Here is a 16993-nt window from a genome sequence, read left to right as displayed (position 1 = left end):
ATTTTTGCCCTTGCTTTCATTTCATTGTCCAACCATCCTTTGTCCATTTGTGTGATTGTTCCATTCTCTCTCGTCTGTCGACTGTATTGATGAAATTGAAGCATCAGTGGCTCTGTAATTGACTTGACGCTGAGACGCCTTCTGTTTGAGGAAGAGGGGAGCCAGAGGTGCTCCCATTTTGCCATTTTTGTCTGCGGCGGCATTCTGGTCACGCGTTTTCTGATGTGCGATTTCCGTTATCAGCCAACATTTGATAATGTTCGGTTTGTGCTGCTTGGTCTACTATGATTGTCCTCAGTTAACCTTTTTTTCTGGACTTTTCTTATATCAGATTTTAGTGTTCTTTTTGAGGTAACAATATATTTTACTAAAGAAGCAAGTTTTTTTTGCTCGTGTTTTTCTTCTTCCTGGGCTGCTTTGCATTGTCTGTATTGGCCAGAAGGGTAGATGTTGAGGCAGTTGTTCCTGATGACTCATTTGAAATTGTCAGAGATCCATTGCTCCTTTTCATTTCGTCTGCTCCAATTAGGTTCGAGTAATGTTTGGGGAAGAACCGCTTCTTTCATTGTATTGGAGAATGAGGCGATGGGATTGATCCGATTATCTGTTGCCACTCCCAGATCATCTATTTGGGCGAGCCTCATGAACTCTTCTAGCACACATTTTGTTAGCGGGGTGTCATCCAGGTCGCAATACATGACTGCCTCTGTGACAGGTTCATCTAAAGCTTCCTATTTTTGTACATTGTATGTCCCACAGGCACTTTCAAGCACCACTCTTGCAAGGTAACGCATTATACAAGTCCAATATTAATTTAGCATGCGAGGATCTTGGGTATGCAAAGAACATGCCGAGCCTCTCCTACATTGCTAGGATTACCGTTAAGTGGAGAGCAACACTGCAATATCATTTAATTGCCTGTAAGGGATTGTGGGTATGGCATATACCCTACCACTAGCCACACTAAAGCAAAGCGTTAAGGCAACAAATAGACAGTTAGAATGCTGGTCACCCCATGTGAAACCCTTTCCAAGCTTTCAGAGTTCTATTGGGCTATGGTAAGTCTCTGCTCTATACAAAATTTGTTTCACTGAGCATTTCTAGAATCCTACCCAACAATATTAGTTTGGGGAAGGTTGCTAACAATTGTTTGCACTGCAAATCATTGTGGGTAGGTTCTTCAGGAAATCCTAAATGGTCCAGAATATTATGGGGAACCTTTTTTTGTTTGCAGTGTTGTGTGTGTGTGCAAATATCCCAGTGAGTGGTTTACGGCTACAAATGTTCACTTTTTACAGTGCCCTGCCAGCTAGTATTGGAGGCCAGCACAGGATCCAGGGACGAAGGGGAAGGGAGGCCACTCTTGAGGGTGAAGACCAAATCCAGCTAGAGCCTGACAAGCAAACTACTTAGTTCAATGTTATCCCAGTAGAACGCACAAGAAGCCTCCCGAAACAAAGCTTGCTGTGAGTTTGTGTCGAGAGTTCCTCCCGACTCAGACCCTAGTAGAATATTTGTAAGTAGAAGCTTCGAGAATACAGACGATTGTGTATTTACCAGACGTCTTTGTTACTAAGTTAGCTTTTCTGAGTTATAATGAAGTTTGATCAACTTCACGGCCTACCGTAACAGAACAAATCTATATTGTTCGGGCACCTGTACTCATTTTTGGCTGAGACTTAAGAATTTATTTTCTTGAACAAAGCGTAAATATTGTTTGTCGTCGCTCTTTTGTAGACCCATAATGTATGCACCCAAAAAGAGGTAGCAGGAGAAATTTCCAAAAGAGGTCCCCAAAATTCCGACTGCCTAGGGGCCCTCCACAGGGTTTAATCCGGCACTACCAAATACCAATATCCTGTTTTGACCAGGGCAGCAGGAGAAACCCCTTTGCACCGGAGAGCAGGTGGTGTGGGCACTCACTCATCAGAAAGGCATAAAATAAAGCAAGCGTGGTCTGCTGCAGGCTGGAACCATCTCACTCTAGAACAGGGCTCTGCAACCTGCAGCTGTTTTGGACTACAATGCCCATGTTACCATCCATTCACTATGAAGGGAAGGGCCGCTGTCTTCGTCCAAACGTCATAGAGCGAAGAAGAATGGAGAAGGTTGCTCTAGAAAACTAGCCTTTGCTTCTTCTGGGTGTGTGGCACTACAACTAAGGCACCCAAACTAAAAATGGAAGGGAGAAGCAAAAATGACAAAGGAGTGGCTCCACTACAGGCATTTGCATAGGAAACCAAGTGGAAAATAATGAGGAGAAACAAGACATCTCCAACCATCTGGCTGATTAACCCCTTAAGATCTGAGCTGAAAACATGGTTTGCAACGAGGAACAATTCAAATGCCACCAATCAAGTGTTGCAAAAGCCAGCTACAACAAACTACAATATTTGGAAAAAATGAATCACGATTCTGCCACGATTTTTAGACATGACTAAAAAGGTGTGCCAGCAGCCGCATGAGAAGCGTGGCACTGGTACCTCCAAATGTGAACTGCAAGAAAATGCAAAATGCCGGGTTTACATGTTTATTGAACATTCTTATAAAATTTACAAAATTTAAACAATTACGAGACTATGCAAAAGAATTGTGGCACAAAAAAAAATTCATTTTACTTTTGTTGATTAGGTAATTTACATTTCAAGGGTGTCAACCTGCGATACAACATTGATTCACATAAAATATTCTTTGACAATAGCAGCTTTGTTCGTGATAAAGCTGGTCCCTTTGCCTAACCAGTGACTGTATGAGTGACTAGTATTGGGGGGCAGCCATTCAAAAATGAACACTGCATTTCGCAAGAACTTCTGGGAAACCAGCGGCCAATTAATGTGCCTTTGTTTTAACTGTGATGTAGTTTGTGGCCGCCAACTTTTACACATACATTGATATCTGGCGGGAACATTTACTACCCGAAAAGTGATTTACTGTACAATTAATGAATGTTGTAAAATTACTCAAAACCATGGTATCTTGTCATTGTGCAGACCCTGTCAAAGTTTAAAAAAATATATATTAAAAAAAGAACAACTTTCAGGGGCAGAGTTGTAGAGGTCAATTCCATCCCATTCCCGCCTCTGACATGTGAAAGGCACCATTTAAAGGTGGAAGCAAAAGCGGTGCTCCTTTGCGTCACTGTTGCTCCTGTGAAACCAGTGGATTCTCATGCAAGAAAAATATTCACGCGACCCAATAGAAATCTTAACTTTAATCACATAAAAACTTTACACAGGACATGACATTTACATCGAACGTCGGGGAATAGTAGTATATCCGAAGCTACAGCCGTAGATTGTCTGGTCTTCTCAAAGCCTACCCAAAGGTGGCACCGCAGTTTGGGCACCTTCTCTGCCTTAGCGCCAGGCAAAAGAGTATGCCAATGGGGAAGAAGAAGATGGCACAGAAGATTCCACAGCAGGTGAAGGCGTCTTCCAGCACACCGACTCTGTGGATAAAGTAGAAAAAGGAATTAGAAACAAGTCCTATCTCGGACTAGCAAGTAGTGTTACTGAAGGCTTTGAGGCCGAGAAGAAAGCAAACATGCATGGATTTAACTTGAGAAAAGGCTTCTGCAGTGTTAAATTGTTTATGACTGGCTATACATTTCACCTCATTTTCACAACTGCACTCGAACACTACTGGTTCCAAGCAAGGTCGCTTGGTTTAAGAAAGTGCGAAATGGGCGAGTACACCTCAATCCAGACGGATGCTAGGTTAAGTGAACGAAGAACAAAACATGCCACAGTATAAATCGGATCAGCCTCCACCTAAACTCAATTTATTCTAACAGGAGGGAAGGAGTGGTAACACTAGTGACAAAGTACATGCACACCATAATGCCTAAACTTGAGTTTTATACGCAGACTCTGGGTTTTTATGCTCTTTTACGGGTCTCCGGGGAAGAGCGTGGAGTCTCCGGGCTCCACTAGATTTGTGTGCTTTGATTCCCTTTCCTGCCACGCAATACCAGCAAGTAAGCTGTGTTCATCGGCACTTCCTAACAGCACATCTGATGGGAGTGAATGTTTCTTAACCGATCAACCCCTGGTACCCCCTCCTCCCCAAACGCGCTCATATTGGCCTTCAAAGCGAGTTAACTGTAATGAAGATGAAGGGCAGACATTACGCCTCAGCTGTGGCAAAAGTGTGCAACGCCACATGTGGATAAAAATAAATGAAAAAAAAAGCTATTGTGGGGTGGTCGAGAGCTTTCTTGTGTTGATGTGGCCGTGTAGTTATGGTTAAGTTGCGAATCCCATAGGAAGAGCACTATTTGGGCAGCTTATAACTCCGCTCCCCCTGGACGAATCCTCACCAAACTTTGCAAAAAAAGTATATGGCCCACACTAAATTTCTTTGCAAAGTTTGGTGACGTTTGATCAATGGGGGCAAAGTTATATGGGGTCCCAAAATGTATTTTTTCCCGTAGACACAATGGAGGTGAAGGGGGGGGGGGACTTTGCTTGTGCCTACAGCCCAAACTGCTGGACGGGTTTTCACCAAATTTGCGGCAGGAGCGGCGGTTTGGTCCCGAAAACGTGCTTTTGTTAATTTGGTGTAAATCCGTCCAGTAGTTTTTTTTTTAACCGCCAATGCGTAAGGAAAAATAAATTAGTGATATCTATGTCCGCTAGGCAGACTCACTTCCCCGTTCGGTCTGCGGACTAGCCTCCGATTGGCCAGAAAAATTAGCAGACTTTTGCGTGGTCCGCGGACACCGGGACGCGGCCGCCGATTGGGTGGTGAGAAAATGTGAAATACACCAGTTTTCCTGAAACGCCTACCATCTTGGATTTAGAGACTTTTTGGGGAACCGTGGAGAGCGCAGTGAAAAGATAGAAATAAATTTTAAAAAAAGCTACATTTGACCCCACACCCCAGCCCACCCTCCTGACAGTCCACAAACACTCCAGATGTCCTAGGACATCTGTACCCATTTCTGCATTACAGAGTTGGGGAGAAGCAGCTTTTGGATGGCTTATAACTTTTGCACCACTCAATGAAACTGCATGTAATTTTGCAATTATATTCTAGGCCCAATCCTGAATGGTTTTGCTAAATTATATGGGATTCTGTCAAGAGAGGGCAAACTTAGAGGGGGGGTGGGGGGGGTCCCAAAATATTGTAAAAGCACATAAATGTGGTGTCACTTGACGAATCTGCACAACATTTGGCAAAACGATTTTGGATCTAGATATAAACGGTTTAAGGTTTGGTGGGATTTTTCTCAAGAGGGGCGAAATTTGAGGGGGGGGTCTTAACATTTTTAGATGGCTTATAACTTTGTTGCCATTTGATGAATGTGGACAAAAGTTTTGAGAACGATTATAGACACAACCTTCAATGTTTGTGTAAAGACTGAATGGATTTTGTCAAGTGGGGGCTAAATTATAGGACTATTGTATGCACATACATTTTGACACTTAAAAAAAAATAAAACATGGGCGGATTGCGAGTAAACTCGTAAGGAGCATTGTCAAGGACATTAAAGCATGGTTTTGCAAATGTGCCTGTGTTTTATTTTTTGACAAGTGTCATAATGTAGGTACAAAAAAAAAATAGTCATACCTTTGGTGACTGAGGTATAGCCTGTGGCCGTGGGCAGTAGCCAGATTGTCTGGGTAATAGCATAAGGTCAAGACGCGGACAATCTGGCTACTGGCCATGACCGCTAGGTGTTAAAGTGGCTATGTGGTAAAGTTATTCAAAGGTAGGTGTAGCATGGTACATCTGCTGCTACACTTGTGTGGAATCTACAGGGATTCTGGAAGGAGAATGTGGAGGAGGAAGAGGACACTGAGAAAACAGTTGGAGAGACTGAAGCATCTTCCTTCAGTGACTCCTTTCATATCCCCTTTTAATACATATTCATAATACTTAAACTTATCAATAAACCCCTAGTTGTATACATATACAACTTCTATTTCATCATTGATGCTACATTTGGCAACGAGGAAGTTTGGAACAGCAGTCACCAGGTCGAAGTGAAGAAATTAAAGTTTGCAGGTGAGCGTGAAAGAACCTTGCCTTCATGCATGATTAAGAAGTATTAGCAAGCTAACATCCGTAACGAGCAAGTTGTTATATACATATATGTATGCTTGGTTAGTGACTCACGGTTTCGGTTTGTGACGCACGTGAGCACCTCGAGCCGCATTTTGAATACAAACACTGCCCCGAGCTGTTCGCGAGCTCACAGTGCGAAGGAAAGCTGATCGCTTTAAAGGAAAGCACCCACGACGCGAGTTGCGTACGGGCGACTATTTTGGGTCGGTTAACCGTAGCAACAGCAAGCCAAAGCTATTGCGGTTACGGCGGCCGCTGTGACAGCGTCCAGAGTTCATCAAAGGGTTCCAGTATCCATACAATTAAAGTAATTCATATGCGCATTCCGATGAAAAACTGCAGTATACAGAAGCACGTTACCGCACATGATTTAAAAAAAATAATTAAAGAGGATTAAGTGAATGAGGATCGAGTGATCCGCTCCTGCTCCTACTCGTCTCAGTACCTGCGCATTATAGAGAGCAAAAGTGAGCCAATGATAATTATTGAGCAGTGGATTATATGGTGACAGTCATCAAAAAAAGGGAGATATTGTACAGGCTACACACAAGAGAAAACATAAGGAAGTGTTTTATATGTGAGAATAAAAGAACTATACATTGTCAATACAAGGGGGTCTGCAGCAATCAGTAACAGAGGAGCAGGTGACCAGTCTGAAGTTGGCAATATGACAATGCACACTGTCCCACCACCAGCCATGTTTTTGCTGGAAGCTGGAGAACCAAACTTACGATGGAAGAGATGGTTAAAGTCATTCGAGCATTATGCTTCAGTGGTTTGTGGAACAAACCACAGTGTGGAGAGAAATAAATCACTGTTGCTTCACTGTTTGGGACCAGCAGGACAAGAAAAGTATGAGGACTTGCCAAACTTACCTGATGAAGGGGATATGAATGAATACGAAAAATATATTGCCAAGTTGAACACTATGAAAAGAAACGGAGTACAATTTTGCAAAGGTATAAGTTTGGTAAGAGGTCGCAAGAAAGTGGAGAGAGCGTGGAATAATTTATAACTGTCCTGAGAAAATTAGCAAAGAATTGCAAATTTGGGCCACAATTAGATGACTCAGATCAATTCATGCTGGAGTGTAATAGTGCTAAAATTAGAGAGACTATGGGCTGAAAATGATCCTGATTTGGGTGTGTACTGCGCATAGCTAAAGAAGTTGAACATATGGAAAATTGTGTCAAGACGCTAGAGGATAGGGTGAAGAGTACCACTCTAAAGCCAGAAAATCCCATCAATGCAATTCAAACGACAAAAGTTGATAATGGGAACAATCAAAATGCTGTGGTGAAACGGAAAGAGGAACCCAGGATGCAAAGTACTTACAAATACAGTAATGATGTAAAAAGCAGAGGATTTGAATGTGGTTATGGAGGATACAGGGCACATTATGGGTAATAGACGGCCTCAAATGAGTCAGAGAGGCAGAGGAAGGATTAGGACATGCTTTAGGTGAGACAGTCCCATGCACTGGGCTAACAGTCCTGAGTGTCCAGCTATCCACATTGTCTGCAAAAACTGCAATGGAAAGGGCCATCTAGCCAAATGTTGTAGGGTTGATAAAGGAAGCATGAATTGGATTGGCGGTCCAGAAGAATGTGAAGAGGAAGAATGTGTCTGTTATCAGCGATACTGGGAATGGTACGGAACTGGAAAGTCCCAAGACAATCATTATGATAAACGATGCTCCAGTGAGAATGATGACTGATTCAGGAGCGAAATATACGCTGTTGCCTGAAAAGATATGGAGAAGAATTGGTCCGAGATGGCTTAATGAATCAGACATTAATCCTAGTGCTTATGGTGGCGTGAAAATAGACATAATTGGATGGTTCGAGGCGAAATTAGTTTTCAAGGATAGAAGTGCCAAAGGAAAAGTATGCATCAAGAAAGGGAACAATGCCTCTACTTAGCTGGACGCATCAGGCATGGCTGAAGGTCAGATTGGATGCCAGTGCTGAGGAGTCTATATATGTGATTGAATCCAAAGAGGTCTACAGAGGCAGTGAAGGAACAAGTTACTTACCTGTAACTGTTCTCCAGCATGGGTCTGGCATGGATTCACATGCTCATGAATATTCCCCGTCGTCAGGCTGGGAATCCTCGGTAAAGAAAAATCAGTATCAGTTTAGTTTCTGATCCGTCTTTCGTAGTAGTAACCAATCACTAATCTCTGCGTCATACTGACCACAGCCAATGACTGCCCTCTACCTAAACCCCGCCTCTGGCAGCCATCTTCAGATTTGGTAGCACGTGAAGTGGAAGTATGACCAAGTGAAGAGCCGCAGGCGGGAGGGTTCGCATGTGAATCCATGCCAGACCCATGCTGGAGAACAACAGTTACAGGCAAGTAACTTGTTCCTTCTCCAGCATGGGGTCTGACATGGATTCACATGCTCATGAATATAAGAATAAATAGCAGTACACATGCACAACCACGGGGGGTGGTAAAAGGCTCAACATTAAGCAATACAACAACTCAACATTAAGCATCTCTTACCTCCTCACCAGGCTCACCTTAAGCGAACAGGTTGCGCAGCACTGCTTGGCCGACCCTGGACTCCTCCCTGGAATCCCGATCGATGCAGTAGAATTTCGTGAAGGTGTGCGTCGACCTCCATGTAGCAGCCCTGCAGATGTCTAGCAAGGGCACACCAGATAGGAACGCCGTGGTAGCTGCGATCGCTCCGGTGGAATGGGCTCTCGGACGGCCAGGCAGCGGTCGGTTTGCCAACCTATGACAGTACATGATACAGCCGGAGAGCCATCTGGAAATGGAAGCCTTCGAGAGAGCCTTCCCCTGATTGACAGGTCCAAAGTTCACAAAAAGTTGTGACGTCTTCCGAAAACTCTTCGTGCAGTCCACGTAGAACTTCAGCGCTCTAGCCACATCCAGCGAGTGCAAAGTCCTTTCAGCCGGCGACGGGAAGAAAACAGGCAACACCAAGGGTTCGTTGAGGTGGAAGTCCGATGGCATCTTGGGCATGAAATCTTGGGCATGAAGGAGGGGTGTGTCCTGAGCACTACCCTCGTGTCGTGAAAAGTCAAGTACGGGGGCTTGCAGGAAAGGGCCTGGATCTCTCCCACTCGTTGTGCGGAGGTGATGGCCACAAGAAACGCTGTTTTCCACGACAAGAATTTCAACGGAGCTGAGTGCAGAGGCTCGAACGGAGGTCCCATGAGCTTGGTCAGCACCACGTTGAGCTCCCACGCCGGGGCCGGGGCCTTCACCGGCGGGAACGATCTGAACAGTCCCTTCATGAATTCTTTCACCAGACGATGAGACCACAAAGACGTCCGTCCCGTGGTTCTGGGGTATCAGGAGATCGCAGCAAGATGAATCTTGATGGAAGCGTGCGCCAGTCCAGCCTTGGCCAGTGTCAGCAGGTACAGCAGTACTTGAGGAGCCGTAATCCGTAGAGGGTTAATCTTCTGTGCGTGGCACCAGACAGAACCTCTTCCATTTGTGTCCGCAGCATTTAAGAGTTGAGGACGCCCTGGCCTTTGCAAGAACCTCTCTGCAGTTGGCCGGTATGTTGTAGCCTCCAAACTCTAATGCTGCAGGAGCCAGGCCTGCAAGTTCAGCGACTTCGGGTCGTGATGGAGGATGGCGCCTCCTTCCCTGGAGAGAAGATCTGCGTCCACTGGCAGCTTGATTGACGGGGACGCTGACAAGTCCAGAAGGTCCGGGAACCATATCTGCCTCGGCCATGCAGGTGCGAGGAGGATCATCCTGCACCGGGACCTCTTGAGCTCGTTGATGAGCCGGATCAGCTGCGGAAAAGGAGGGAACGCATATAGGAACAGGCCCTCCCTGGTACCAGCGGACTCGCAGTGCTTGGCCTTCTGTTGGACCCCCGTCGCCGGGGCGCCCTCAAAGGTCTTAGAAGACCGCTCGGACTTCTTCTCGCCTGACGGGCTCTTCCCTTCCAGCCAGTTGGCGAGACGCAGATGACGGTCCTTCATGGTCCGCTCCGACATATTACCGCAAAACGCACAGTCCTTCTCCACGTGCGTCTTGTCCTCATGCAGGCAGTAGAGGTAAAGGGAGTGTCCGTCCTCCTTAAAGACATTCTGAAGCTGGCATCCAGGGCAGACCCTGAACAGCTTTCCGGGCGTCGAGCTTCCCCTCTCCTGGGCCATGATCTAGATGGGCCTGAGAAACTTCTGGAGTCCTCCAAAAGCGTGGCTCGACAAAATCTTTACCCTTGAGGGGCGTAGAAGAATCCGACACGGGTCCCCGTTGATCGGATAAAGAAACTGTGGAGCTTGAGGCTCTTTTGATCGAAAAAGAGAACATTTTCCTAAGAATAAGCGCGAAAAAAGCACTAAAGCTCGAGAGCAATAGCACGAGGATCCCAACACTTGAACTTGCGGTAAAAATCTGAAGATGGCTGCCAGAGGCGGGGCTTAGGGAGATGGCAGTCATTGGCTGTGGTCAGTATGACGCAGAGATCAGTGTTTGGTTACTACTACGAAAGACAGATCAGAAACAAAACTGACACTGATTTTTCTTTACCGAGGATTCCCAGCCTGACGACGGGGAATATTCATGAGCATGTGAATCCATGCAAGACCCCATGCTGGAGAAGGTGTTTAAGGATGAAATGGGCTGTGCGAAAGGGATTACACACAGGATACAGCTCAGAGAGAATTGTAAACCGGTTGCACAGAAGCTGAGAAATGTGCCCTTAGCCATGAGAGATGAGGTCAAAAGCGATTTGAAGAAACTGGAAGAGCAGGGCATAATTGAAAGGATTGATGCTTCTGAATGGGTATCACCGTTGGTAGTGGTGAGGAAGAGCTCTGGAAAGGTAACTATCGACCTCAAAGAACTGAACAAGTGCATCATCCCTGAGAGACATCCGCTTCCCAACATTCAAGAGTTGCTATCAACGATGGGGTCAGCAAAAGTGTTTGACCCTAGACCTTACTTCTGCATATCACCAAATTAGGCTGCACAAGGACTCAAGGCATCCGACAGCATTTATAACCCCTGAGGGTTTGTATCAATATAGGAGAATGCCATTTGGTCTTATATCAGCAGCTTCAGTGTTTCAGAAGACCATGCATCACATTTTTGATGGTGATGAGGGCATTATTTTTTTTCAAGATGATATTCTTGTATTTGCTAAAGATCAAGCAGAGCATGATGGAATTCTGGATGGAGCATTGAGAAAATTGCATAAGATGGGCATGACATTGAGCAGAGAGAAGTCAAAGATTCATAGGAAGCAAATTGAATATCTGGGCCATGTTATATCAGAGCAGGGGATTATGCCAAAGCCGGACTTGATGTCTGCAATCAAGAATATGGCTACACCTGGCAACAAAGAACAACCGAGGACATTCTTGGGAATGGCTGAGTATTATTCTAAATATGTTAGAAAGTTTGCTGATCACACAGCTGTATCGAGGGATCTCACCAGGATGAATGTCAAATATGAATGGAATGAAGATTTTGAGAAGGAATTCAATTACATAAAGAATGCCCTGACAACTGCGCCGGCACTGAAGAACTTTGTAAGAGGACAGCGTACAGTGATCACAACGGATGCCAGTAATGTGGGCCTAGGTGCGGTGTTGGCGCAACCACATGATGGATAGGAAAAGGTCATTGTGTTTGCTTCACGGCTGCTAAAGGGAGCAGAAAAGTCATATGCAACAATTGAAAAGGAGGCCTTAGCCATTGTATGGGCAGTGAACAAATTCAGAAGTTTTGTCTGGGGGACACAATTTGAGATAAACACGGATCACAAACCACATGTGGAACTATTCATGAATAAAGGACTGGACAAGGTGTCGGCAAGGATACGGAGATGGGTGCATAGGATGCAAGAGTCCAATGTAGTGGTTAAGTATTTTCAAGGAGTAAGGAATTATGCGGCAGACTGTTTATCCAGGCTTTCAAGAGGAAAGTGGAAGTGGAGATGAGAATCAACACAAAATGATATGCATGTTGCAGGACACAGCTATGGCTAAAAAAGAATGGATGGAAGGCATGAATAAAGACGTAAAATTTCAGTTTATGACGTAAAATATCAACAATAAACATGTTCCTGTCAATAAGATCAAGGAGGCAGATGTGCAAGATTTATGGAGTGTCAGGGATGAGTTGAGCGTACAAGATGGATATTTACTTAGAGGAGACAGATTAATTCCACCTGAAGATGTCAGGAAGAAAATTGATCTGGGACATGAAGGCCACCAAGGCATTTCCAAAACCAAGTCCAGGACAAGGAACAAATACTGGTGGCCGGGGTGTGATGCAGACATTGAGAAGATCATAAGAATTGTATCCTTTGTAATAAGTCTGTTAAGAGTTGTGTGGGTAATGAGTATCCGATGGTTATAACTGATGTGCCGAGTAGACCATGCATGAAAGTAGGGATTGATATGGGCCCGATATGGAGTGAAGGAAGTCAAATGTTGTGTGCTAATGATTGATATTTTAACAAAGTGGGCAGAAGTGAAAATGATGTCAAATATCACAACTAAAAATATCAATTTCATGGAAGAGGTATGTGGTCGAGAAGGATATCCTGGAGTTAACCTATCAGATAATGGTCCCCAATTTGTCTCGAGAGAGATGGAAGTTTACCTGAAAGAGAAATCGATCAAGCATATGACTAGTGCGGTGTATCACCCACAGACTAATGGTATAGTATACAACAGGATTCTCAAAGATGCCATTAGATGGGCATGGGCCAATGGAATGAGTTGGAAAGAAGCAGTCAGGAATGTCATTATAGCACACAGGTTCACTCCGCACAGTTCTACAGGTATATCACCATTCGAATTGAGCAGAGGTAGAAAAGCAACTACCATATTATGTCCTGGATGGATGGGTGAAGTGATAAATATGGGAGTAGTAACCAATAATGCTGTAGATAGGAGTAGACAGTCAAAGTAGGAATAAAGCACGGCATGACAGGAAAAGATTTGGGTATAAGGAGCCATTGGAAGTAGGTTGTGAAGGTGAAGCTTCCGGAAGCTTTGAGAGTGAAAGGCATCAGGTGGTCTGATCCAAGTGTTTAAATATGCGGTAAGAACAAGTGATGGAAGAGTATGGAATAATGGTAGAATCATGGAAGTGAATAATAAAGCTAGTGGTGAGAGTATGGACAGAATTGATGTTGGTGAATGTAAAGAGAACGAGAGTGTCATTTCCTTACCAGTAAATTCCATATATGTACCACCTATGATGAAATCGTCGGTATCAAGGTTTGGGAGAAAGTATCAAAGACCGAAGTACTTAACAGACTATGGAGAGTAAAGATTTGTCTAGAAAGAGGGATGTGTAGCATGGTACATCTGCTGCTACACTGGTGTGGAATCTACAGGGATTCTGGAAGGAGAATGTGGAGGAGGAAGAGGACACTGAGAAGACAGTTGGAGAGACTGAAGCATCTTCCTTCAGAGACTCCTTTCATATCCCCTTTTAATACATATTCATAATACTTAATCTCATCAATAAACCCCTAGTTATATACATATACAACTTCTATTTCATCATTGATGCTACAGTAGGATAGGTTTAAAGGGGACAAAAAGTGCTTGTGGTAATATGTTCATAGGGTTTTGCAGGCTGCCATGTCAAGTGAAGAAGGGCCATGTACGGAGCCCTACTTTCTCTTTCCATGTTGGCTGTCTTGGAAAAGGATTTTCTTTCCTACAGCGTCCCGCTGTAGGAAGAATAATCCTTCCTTCCTACAGCGGGACGCTCCAGGCGTCCCGCTATAGGAAGAAAAATCTATGCTTTAGCACCCTGGGTTTCCGCTTTGGGAACCAGGGGTGCTAATGGCCTTTATCCCCCATTTCAGGGGCTGCAATGGACAATAACGGTCCGTAGCCCTCCTTATTTATTTAAAACGCACCAAAGACCGCAGACATCAGGCTGTGTGGTTACAGTATTTGTTGAGGAAGATTAGGTGGAGGAAGACAGCTTACTACTTGCTGAGAAAGGAACAACCTTTCCGAGAGCATTGCGGTCATTGCATTTGATGTAGCGGCGCATGGAGGCGGTCCCGTAGGAGAACTGTCCAGGTAGTCTGCGGCTGAGTACAAAATTGCACTCCATGCATTTCACTTAGGTAGCTTTAGACTTTGGTATACTCCCAACACTAGCAAAGAACTGGCACACCCATGATTCGATCTTGGTGTTAGAAGTAGGCACTTCCTCTACCTCATCTTCTTGGTCCTCTCCATTGTCTTTGAAAGTACTGCGCTTTTTTTGTTGTGACGGACCTCCAGCTGGTGGTGGTGGCTCTTGGGGAGGAGGGATGGCAACAACTGATGCCATTTTTTTTTAGATAAATAGCAGTTTTGATAAAATTCTTCCAAGTATGTACTGTGTACTAGATTGGTAATGGATACGAATACGAAAAGGTGTAGGAGGTGCGCAAGGGAAATTTTGAAGTTGAAAGTTCCTAGATCGGGTAGAAAATGCAGTTCCGAACTGTCTTCGAAGCACGGATCCGATCCCGAAGTGCAGACGCCTTCGCAAACACATCACCATGCCGCGCGCAAGCCTATGGTCACATGGCACTGTCCAGAAGGTCTGCGATGAAGTCAGACATTCGTGGACGTCTACAGCTGCAAAATGATTTCAAAAACTAAGTGTATAGACTTGCTAAAAATGATGCTACAAGGTGGGAAATGGCAGTTTTAAGGTGAAACTTTGTAAATTGGACTAAAATATTGCTTATTGGCCAAGCATGATATTAGTAAGTTGAAGGAAAATAGCAAGCACTGGTAAAAAACCATGAAATTCACTGAAAATACTTTGTTAAAAAGGAGCGTTATGGTTAAGTTGTACTAATAAAAACCTATGAAATTCAATGGAAAAACATTGTTACATGGAAGTTATGGTTACAGGTAAAACCGAAAAACCTCAGAAATTGGCCAGTTATGGTAAGCTAAGCAACCATAACTCACGCCACCACCGTGCACTGCTAAGACTAACACCCAGGACATCAAAGATGACATCACTGACACCACATATGAAATTAATGTTGATGAAGTCCGAGCACCTTAGGGATGAAGTGCAGGTTCGTCTTTAGCATCACCATGTCCTTACTAAACCTCAAATACGGTTCTTTGAGAGCACTTGTAGTTCTGAAATTCTTCCGAATGAAGTAACTGCTATTAGAAACGCTACCTTCCAGGAGACGATGTGCGCTGTAGCCATCGGTTCAAAAGGTTTCTTCATGAGCGCAGTTCGCACTGTATTAAAACTCAACTGAGGTGGAAGCTTCTTGGCTGGAGGGTACGTACATACGAAATAAACCCTTCATGAAGTGCTTTTAAAAATTATTTTGCCGAACAGATGGGCATTGCCCTTTCTGCTGTTACACCTAGAAATCGCTGCTGGATTCACTTGATCGATGCATGCAACAAACTCCCTTTGCCAGGCTGTGGAGGTATGGCAGAAGGTGATGCGTTTTATTTGCAGTGAATTCAGTTGATGCAGATCACACCTTTTCCAGAAATAAACCCAGTTATGGCGCCAGGTTTTATTTTTTGATGTCGCCCTTGCCGCGTGCAGGATTTCTCTGCAGTCATCCGGCATTTCTATTTGCCCAAATTCAACGAAGTCAGGAGCCATGACGCAGGTTTTGGAGATGGTGGGTCGTAGTGTAATATCTGCCAGTTGCTCTCTGACAACAAGTCTGGCGCTGGCCCAAATCGAACCAGGTACTCCTGCCAGGTGGAGTTGTTCAGAGTACCATGTTTCTCTGGGCCACGCTGGAGCCACCAGAATGATTCAGCGGGGATACACAGACATCTGGATGACCCTGTGCACCATACGGATGGGAGGCAAAGCGTACACGAACATCCGCATCCAGGAGAGTGAAAACGCGTACCCCAGTGACCCCCTCTTGTGGGTACCTGCTGGCAAAAGTTTGACATGTCTTGTTCGCCTGTGCTGCGTAAAGGTCTATGGTAGGTGTGCCCCATTGTTTGAACACCCTTGTTAGCGGTTTGTCACACAATTCCCACTCATGACATTGGTCGGTTGCCCTGCTGAGATGGTCTGCAATTGTGCTCTGCATCCCGGCAAGTAAAAACCTTGTTGCTTGAGGCAGTTGACGTTTACTCAGTGCCACCTATTTTGCAGTTCCCTTGACGGAGTTCTGGACTGGGTTACCCCCTTGCTTTCTTATGTAGTACATAGTGGTCGTATTGTCCATCAATATTCTTACTATACCCCTTGAGTACTGGTAGATAGGAATGGATTGCTTAGTCTACCGCTTTCAACTCCAGGGCGTTGATATGTAGGCTCACCTCTTGTACATTGGCCCCTCACACAGATCTTGCCTATGTGTGCGCCCAATCCCGTCAAGGATGCATCCGTTACCAGAGTGTTGTGATGGGTAGACGCTTTGAGGGACATTTCTCTGGATATGGGGTGAGAAGTTTGTAATCCACACCTGATTCCACTTTAGTATGCTATTCCTCCCACCCGAGCACCTTCCACCACCCTATAAAAACAAAATGAAACATGTTTAATTGAAGTACAAAAATAGTCTGCAACATTTATCATTTTGCAATTTTTGTACTTCAATTAAACATGGCTCATTTATTCAACTTTAATTAAATAGAGGGTGCTCTCAGATTTATAGACCTTCAGCTCGGGTCGTACCAGCATTATGGTGCTTCATACCTCGTAAAAGGCCCTCAATTCGCTTGGGCCTTTAAGTCTGTCTTCAGGGCCCATTACGGCCCTCACTGCAGGCCTATAAAGCTATAATATAGCTTACTTTGTGGATAATTATATTCACCAGGCATGGTGCATAAGAGTGAGAACATTGAAAGCTGGGGGAAACGAGTTAAAGCTCTGCCATACAAAATGGGGAACACAACCCCCCCCATTACAATGTGGTCTATATACCAGGAGTGTCATTTTCCCCTA

The 16993-nt window shown here is 44.6% G+C and overlaps 1 protein-coding gene across 1 annotated transcript in view; it reads right to left on the bottom strand.

Annotated features, from left to right (window-relative positions):
* Nucleotides 1-2516: 2516 nt before the first annotated feature.
* Nucleotides 2517-16993, bottom strand: part of BRI3 (brain protein I3) — a 229020-nt gene continuing 214543 nt past the window's right edge. The window contains exon 4 of the mRNA XM_069645653.1: nucleotides 2517-3448. Coding sequence (XP_069501754.1) covers nucleotides 3316-3448 — 133 coding nt within the window. The 3' untranslated portion in view covers nucleotides 2517-3315. The remainder of the gene's footprint in view (nucleotides 3449-16993) is intronic.

Source organism: Ambystoma mexicanum, chromosome 2p (assembly GCF_040938575.1).
Source record: "Ambystoma mexicanum isolate Mex_15411 chromosome 2p, UKY_AmexF1_1, whole genome shotgun sequence".
Taxonomy (NCBI): domain Eukaryota; kingdom Metazoa; phylum Chordata; class Amphibia; order Caudata; family Ambystomatidae; genus Ambystoma; species Ambystoma mexicanum.
The sequence above is the reverse complement of the archived record's forward strand: the minus strand, read 5'-3'. Positions and strand labels throughout refer to the sequence as shown.